At 44.4% G+C, this 8,459-nt stretch overlaps 1 protein-coding gene across 1 annotated transcript in view; it reads right to left on the reverse strand.

The window, feature by feature from the left end:
- Positions 1 to 856: 856 nt before the first annotated feature.
- The window catches only part of Nlrc4 (NLR family CARD domain containing 4), a 33,576-nt gene continuing 25,973 nt past the window's right edge, over positions 857 to 8,459 (reverse strand). Inside the window, exon 8 of the mRNA XM_029470913.1 lies at positions 857 to 1,905. Within this exon, the coding sequence (XP_029326773.1) occupies positions 1,613 to 1,905 (293 nt within the window). The 3' untranslated portion in view covers positions 857 to 1,612. The remainder of the gene's footprint in view (positions 1,906 to 8,459) is intronic.

Genomic DNA, 8,459 nt, shown 5'->3' on the forward strand with positions numbered 1-8,459 from the left:
CATATGGCCATAGAGTGATAGAACATACATTACATAAACACAATCAGAGTTTTATTTGGGGTTCATTTTATTTAATAAACTAGTTTTAGAGTTTTTTTTTTTCTCATTTTATGAGTGGAACAGATCAAATATATGTTTTATTGTAGAAATGGAAATTTAGTCAAGATATTTTTAACAGACTCCATGACTGGACTAGGCAAAAGGCTCTTATTGCAATCCTTGAGTACTTGTATATCAATAGTTTGGTAGTCATGGGCACAGAAGCTTCTCTGAGCTCTCTCATTTGTACAGTTAGGGAGGGGAAAGGATGAGTTGACTTGCAAATTATTAGCTGAAATTTTATAATTAAACCTGTATATGTCCAATTGCTAAGTAGATTCTATACCCAGAAATTTTTTTAACATGACCACAACATACAGACCAAGTGCTACGCACAGCAACACCCTGAGGAGCCCTGAGAAGAGAAGGCTAGCTGCAGGCTAACTCCATTTTACCTGTTTTACCTCTGGCTCTCCCAGACTCTTTGGATTTTTACATCCTTAGACAACAGAGATTTTTTTTGTTGTTGTTAATGTGAGGGGTAGTTATTTTGGAAGGTGATAGACAAAAAGATTAGAGCAGGGTATCCCTCATACTTCGGAGGGGTACAAAAGAATATGAGATACAGTTTTTCTTTCGTCCTCGGTTTCTGAGGTCAGAGGTGAAATCACAGTGATCGAATGAACTCCTGGGAGACATCCTGAGTTTCCAGCTCTGATGAAGCAGCTTTTAAACTGCCAATTTTTCCTTGACCACAGATGCCCATTTGGGGCTGGTCAACAGCTCAGCAGATGAGGACTTAATACCACAATGCCCAGTGACTTGAGTTAAACAAACTCCCACAAGTTATCCTTTGACCCCCACAGGTACACCATGGCACACACACTGCATACACATAATTTAATGGTTTGTTGTGTTTTTTTTTTTTTTTTTTTAAGAACGCCTCTTTCAAATCTGAGAACACTTTTCATGTGAGAACATATTCTATACATTCCATAGTGTTTTAATTAAACAAGCTGAATTAAATAGCATATATGAAGTCTGTTCTCTAGACAATTTTATTTCTTGGTAATTTAGTTGTCACATACTTATCAAGTACTTGTTGAGTCTGTATAGGCCAGGTACTGTACTAAGGACAGATGAACAGGGTATCGCAAGGTTTTTTGACCCGGTATTCTTGGGGTCAAGTAACACAAACACACCTGAAGGGCACAGAGATTGTCCTGGGTGGAGAGATGAGACCAAACTCATTTCTCAAGTCCATTCCTCTTCTTTTTTCTTCTTTGACTTCCTTCTTCAAGATTTTTTTTAAGCATTTTTAAATTTTATTTAATGTATATGAGTGTTTTGCCTGCATGGTACCCATAGAGATCAGAAAATGTTGGATCCCCTGGAACTGGAGTTACAGATGGTTGTGAGCCACCTTGTAGGTGGTGCGAATCAAACCCAGGTCCTCTGGAAGAGCAGCCAGTGCTCTTTACCTCTGAGCCAGCTCTGTGGCCCCACTTCTGCATGGTTTTTAATGATTCGCTGGAGGTGAGGGAGTCCTGGAGTATTTGGTGGCATGGGTGCATTAAGCAGTCACTAGTTTAAAGGTGCCTTTAATAGCACTAATATCATAGACATCAAACTCCCAGCCCGTGAGCCTTACCTCTTGCAGAAGAGTTAACTTGGATAACACTTGACTAAGCTTCCTCACCAGTGCTGCATCTGGTAAGAACTCTTCAGTGCTAAAGTCAAAAAACACTAACTGCTTCAGATTCTCAAAAGCATTCATGAAGTAAAGCCATCCGTCACTGCTCACACGGTGCCCCGCTAAATCCAACTGCTGCAAGTCTCTCAGAGAATTCATCTCCAGAAATTCACCTGGGTAAAGAAAGAAACCGGTTAATTGGAAGAAATCCTCATTTAAAATAAATTGAACTCTGTACGTGCACGTGTGAGTAATTTTTCCATTTTAAAAGGACTATGGTTAGACCAGTGTTGTGCCCTGGAAAAAGACATCCAACAGGCATTCTGTGACTGCCCATAGTATTCACAAAGTCAGTTTCCTGATGTGTAAGAGCATCAATGGTGCAAGACTGCAGTAGGCGAAGGTCAATGATGTATTTTACCTTACTCCTGATTCCTCCAGGAAATGGGATGTTGCTTTAACATTGGGAAATGAGAGATGCTATTAGATACTAAGGAGCTGTTCTTGTTTGGTTTCAGACCCCAGGAGGGGACTGAGATGCAGAACTTACGTACCAAAGCAGACCTGGCCTCTGGGTCTCCCAGCATCCCTCAGTCCTACCTGGCATAGCCTTTCCCAACCTTGAACTTTCCAGCCCAGGGGCTGGACTGCCCTTCCCTCCAGAGAATTCTCCCTATATAATCCAGACATTGTGGCCTCTAATCCCCCACCCCTCTTCTCTCTCTGTGCTCCTGTGCCTCTTTCCCCCTCCCCCATCCCCCACCCCCACCCTTTCCCCAAGACTTTCCTGGTCTTGGTCCTTGGAGCCAGTGAATTCACCCACCTGGGAGCAGCTTCCCAATGAACCTACCTTTAATATAATCTAATTCGGTTTAAGTTGGATCGTTTCACTGGCAGTGGAGAAACAACCTATCAGTTTTCAAGACTGGGACAAAACAAGCAATACTAGGCCCGTCCATGTTTGTAGAAATAACGCTACTTAACAGTTTTATCTTTGGGTATAGGCTATCCCTAGCTATAAACTTAATTAAACAAAAGCCATTCAGTATCTAGAGGGTTTCATTTGTTTAAAGCCTTCCCAGAGGCTTCAGGGAGATCTTCCAGTCCCTATACATAAGCATTCCTAAAGTGCCTCCTAAGAGGAGGAAGCGGGGCTGGAGAGATGGCTCAGAGGTTAAGAGCACAGGCTGCTCTTCCAGAGGACCCAGGTTCAATTCCCAGCACCCACATGGCAGCTCACAGCTGTCTGTAACTCCTGTTCCAGGGGATCCAATGCCCTCACACAGACATCCTTGCAGTTAAAACACTAAAGTCCGTAAATTAAGTTAAATGATTTTTTTAAATCTTTAAAAAAAGAGGAGCCGGGTGTGGTGTCGCACGCCTTTAATCCCAGCACTTGGGAGGCAGAGGCAGGCGGATTTCTGAGTTCGAGGCCAGCCTGGTCTACAAAGTGAGTTCCAGGACAGCCAGGGCTACACAGAGAAACCCTGTCTCGAAAAACCAAAATAAATAAATAAATAAATAAAATAAAATAAAATAAAAAAAGAGGAGGTGGAGGCTCTGAGTCACAGACCGCAGCAGGCTTCTTCATTGCTTGTTCCTGAATTCCCTAAGCCCTGTGCGGCTGCACTGGGATGAGGTGAATCCTGCTGTGTGAGAAAAAAAAACTCACCACCCCACTCAAACACACACACACACCTGATCGTAGTATTTGAGAGTCAGGGTCAGAAACATGAATTCATAGTCTGCCCTGTGTAAATAGAAAGCAAGAAAGAAAAGACAGACCCTTCTTGTTTGTTGGCGGGGTTTTTTTTTTTTTGTTGTTTTTTTTTTTTGTTTTTTTGGTTTTTTTTGACAAGATTTTGCTGTTTGTTTATTTGCTTGCTTGCTTGTTTTGAAACAGGGTTTCTCCATAAAGCCCTGGATGCCCTGGAACTCATTCTGTACACTAGACTGGCACCTCCTAAGCACTGGGATGAAAGGTGGCGCCACTTGGCTGCACTTGAACTCTTAAGTAAGAAGAGATACTCTCTGACAAAGCAGTATTGTCCCCACAGACAAAACACCAGAGCTCAGAGATGGTGCAAGTCTCTGATTCCAGAACTCTGGGAGACTGAGGCAGGAGATATAGCAAGTTCAGACCATCCTGAGCTACACAGTGCTGCAGGATATTTGATCACAATGTGAAACCCCAGATTCTGTTGCTTACTGAAAACAACACAAGAAGAACCCTGTTTCTAGTCGTGGTGTGGCTCAGTCTTGGCACACAACCTTTAATCCCAAACAATGAAGGTAAAGTTAATTTGTAGAAGGAAGCACCCATGTTTGAAAGTGACGTCTAATTGGGTGGCAGACAAAATGATGAATCAGAGAAAGATTTGACAGGAAAGGATCTTCCCAACTCTCACAAGAAGAGAGAAAGGGAAGGTACTTAGAGAAGTGCAAAAATAAAAGACAGTTTTACTGGGAGAGTTTTACAGACACACAGATAAAGATAGAATGAGCCAGAGAATAAGAAGCCAGAAGATTAGATCAGATTGCTAGAGTTCGTTTGAGGTCAAGCAAAGTCATTCAGGAGAGGCAGAAAGAGAGAAGCCAGATTGAATCAGTCAGGTTGGAGAGGAGTTTGAGCCAGAACAGCGAGTTGAACCAGCCAGCCAGAGATCAGAAAGAACTAGAAAGGGTGAGCTTATTCAGCAGCAAGTCTCAGAGGCTGAAAACATTCTAGGCCTAGATAAGACTGTACGGTGGCTAGAAGCTTCCAGAGCTAGGCCTAGGTTAGCAGACAGAGGCAATGAGCCTCTAAGAAGACACTTGTTTCAGGAGAATAAAAGTTACATTTAAACCTTGTCTCTAAAAAACAAAACAAAATAAAACAAACAAACAAACCAACTCATCAGGGCCATGACAAAGGTCATGAAACAAATAAGAAAAGCTATTGCTATCTGTCATTAGGCATGCGAAATAGGAATGATGAATCTTGTCTAACCAGCCGTGTGAACTGAGGCTTATGCAGGTATGCACTGAGTGAGTGTACTCTTTGCCACTTTCAGGAAGCCTGTTAACTGGTTTCCCTTTTAGCAACCAGGCATTTCCACTACCTGCCCCAGGGATGCAGCAACATCAGGATACATCTCAGTAGCTGCTGAGAGGCAAACTGTCACCAGGAGTCGCATGTCCTTCCCCTGCGTATGTGCTACCTCCCTTCTAAAAGGCCAGTCCCTCCTGCTTAGCCCTGTATAGCCACTGTATACCCCTTCCCCAGTAACCTCCCATGTGAGATCTGTCATATGGTGTGACTTTGTTACATCTGTCACATAGATTATAACATGCCCCTGGAAGTCTGGGAATTAATTGACAAATAGCATTGTGTGGCCTGTGTGTTTGCTAAGGACATGTATGTGACACAGCCACACCCAGTGCTTGCTCCAGAGTCTTCATCACCTTTTTGAGTTTAGCTTAGAAAGGCCCTTGATAACAGATGCCTGAAGCAGAGGGACTTTAGCTGGCTGGAATCAGGAGAAGTGGAGGAAGTGGGCGTTCCCAGAGAACACCTCCATTTCTCTATTTGTGCTACTTGCTGCTGACACCATCCTTGGGCCTCTTTCCTATGCTTTAACGTCCTTAGTTAGAAGACAAACTGCTAATTTAAAGTCGTGACCACTCATAGCCCACATTCCCTTGCTGCTAAATGTATCTAAATTTTTGCCAAGGAAATAGAAGCAGAAGTGGGGAGTGTGACTTCGGTGTCACTTTGAAAAGAATTAGCCCATGGCTTGCTTTCCTTTTCTTTTTTTCTTTTGTCTCTTCCCACTTGGCTGAAACGCCCACACGACAGTAACCTTGTTATGACCATCAAGTTTAAAATAAATCTAAGGAATGAAGGGGGTAAAAATAACATCTGTCTGGGAAGGCCGCAGAGCACAGCTGCCCCCTCTGCTTGGACTGCACATCTGGGGACTAGAACATGGGAAGGAAACTCTAGCTCCTGTCGGCTGTGGTGCAGCCAAGTTTTTGCCCAACAGGCACAGTGGCGCTCACTTCCTGGTCCTCGCCTCCCTTTCTCATAAGTCCTCCAACCTTCACAACTCTCCGTCCTATTTTGCCACCTCGGTTGTGATCCCCTGCACATCAGGAATGCGGAATGCTTTGTTTTGTTTACAATTCGTGGGCTTTCTCCCCAAAGAGCAAGTGGTTTTCACTACCCAGTAGGAATTTAGAAAAGTCAATGCTCGCTGCGATGAGAACGGAGCTATTTCTGTGGCTATGTGTTTCAGTTCAAGGATCTTAGCTGAGGAAGAGTTTCCTGGGGATCATCAGAACGGCTGCGGGCACAGGAACGAAGAAACAAGCAACGGTTTGCATGGCAAGCATGGAGGGTTTGCATGCTTTCTGCTAATTGAATGTGGATCAAACTAGATCCACCAGGAACAGAATCTGTGTATCTGGAACTTGGCCATTTGTGGGCTGTGAAGAGTACAACTGACTAAATCTCATGTGCTTTGGGTGAAACTTGTCTAGTACTGCCCTTCAGTTTACCTGAGCCACAGTCAGGTCACCTAGTGTTAATTCTCAGTGTGACCAAGTCTAGCTTCACTTGGCAATGCTCTGTGTGTGTGTGTGTGTGTGTGTGTGTGTGTGTGCTGGCCATCTTGATTGCATTAACTGAGGTGGTGGGGCCTGCCCCCTGTTGGTGACATCATTCCTGACTGGAGCCAGGAAGCCAAACAGCCTGCATATACTCATTGTTCCCTGTCCCCATGGTGAATGTCACGTGACTGACTAGCTTCCTCAGGCTCCTGCCTCTGATTTCCCCACTGTGGTAACTGGCACCCTGAAGTAACAGTTACCCTGTGGTAACTGGCCCTACGTAATAAACTGTAACACCATTCCTGTAATCAGCAAACGTTTGATTATCTGCCGGGGACCACACACTCTGCAATGGTCCCTGTCACTCTGGGTTTGTGTGAAGACACTCTTAATAATTAGGTAGGGTACTATGGGACGTGGACCAGGGGACTGGAGAGAAAGCACACAAAAGCAGGAGACGCTCCGACTCCACTTTGTTCCCAGGACACTACTATTTGGTCTTACATGCTCCAGAAGGAAGACTGGAGGCTTCTCGGGAGAAACTCAATTGCTTCCAAGAAGGGGAGGCACCTGGCATACCTGATTCCCGCCCCAAATAGTGAAGCTAACCAATCAAAAGTCATCTCTGGGTCTGTGTTAAATATACAAACTGCTCTTGCAGAGGACCTGGATTTGGTCCACCCATGTGACAGCCCAGATCATCTATAAACCAGTGGTATTCATTTAAAAAAAATGTGCATTGGTGTTTTGCCTGTATATATGTCTGTGCTAAGGTGTTGGATTCCCCTGAAGTTAGAGTTACAGACAGTTGTGAACTGCCATGTAGGTGCTAGGAGGTGAACCTGGGTCCTCTGGAAGAGCAGTCATGCTCTTAGCCAGTGAGCCATCTCTCCAGACACCCCCCACTCCTTTTCTGGTTTTATGGACACCAGGCACACGGTGGATCACAGACATATATACAGGTAACACTCAGATGCATAAAATAAAAAAAAAAAGTTTAAAGTCACTTTCTCCCTTAGACAAAGAGCTTTCTATCAGTTTGCCCCTCACTCTAAAATAGGAAAAGAACAGCTACCTTGGAACAGACTCCAAGAGAGGAGACCAAGTCTCGACACCCACAGAAAAAAGACAACGAAAGAAAAGGACTGTTTCCTGCCTCTGGAACAGAATACCACAGGCTGAATAACTTACAAACAACAGAAATGTGTTGACGCATGTTAGGGTTGAGGAACTAACATCTGGCCGGGGCCTTTTTGCTGACTGTTCCTGGGCAGGACAGGGGGTGAAAAAAAGCAAGCAAGACTTCAGACTGGCTCAAGCCTTCTGCGGTTTGCATTAATTATCCATGTGAATGAATCTAAACTCCTCCTCTGAGTTCCTACTGTTGTTAGGTCTCAAACCAGGACAAGTGGCTAACTGAGGTAGGTGCCTAATATTCAAGCAGACCTGGTCACCAGGCTCTCCAGCACCCCTCAGGCCCCTACCCATTCCTGGGTGTGGTTGGCATACTCCAACCCTTACCCAGAACTCCAGGTGGCTGCCCTTCCCCCAGCTGCCCTTCCCTGTATACCTGTATAATCCAGCCAGCCATTTGGCTACTCTGGTCTTTCTTTCTTTCTTTCTTTCTTTCTTTCTTTCTTTCTTTCTTTCTTTCTTTCTTTCTTTTTTTTTTAAGCTTCCTGGCCTCTTGGTCTCCTGGCTCTCCTTAGTTCCCTCCCCGCCTCTCCTCACATGGCCACTCAGGATCCTGTTTACTCTGGACTCTCCCAGATGTTTCTACCTCTGGCTCTGCTCTCCCTTTTATCTACAGTAAGGCTCCTTCAGTGTACCTAGGGGCAGTCATGGCCTCCTTTTTTTATTGCTTTTTTCTGTCCACCTACCTCCCAACACTGCTGCATAGAACGTGTTCTATGCATGTGGTGTTCAGAGACACATTCAAATATAACCTATGGCAACATAGGAAACTAGAAAGAGGACAAAAAACTCCAAAAATAACCATCCTTCCCAGTGAGTTACATTCAATAGAAATAAGATCCTAATAACTAACAAAGAAGGTCTGTGAGCCAGCTCAGAGAAAAGGCAGAGACCTGGCAGAGACCAGCCTCCTGAGGACTGACATTAAAGGACCAACTAAGCC

The sequence above is a fragment of the Mus caroli genome, chromosome 17 (genome assembly GCF_900094665.2).
Source record: "Mus caroli chromosome 17, CAROLI_EIJ_v1.1, whole genome shotgun sequence".
Classification (NCBI taxonomy): Eukaryota; Metazoa; Chordata; class Mammalia; order Rodentia; family Muridae; genus Mus; species Mus caroli.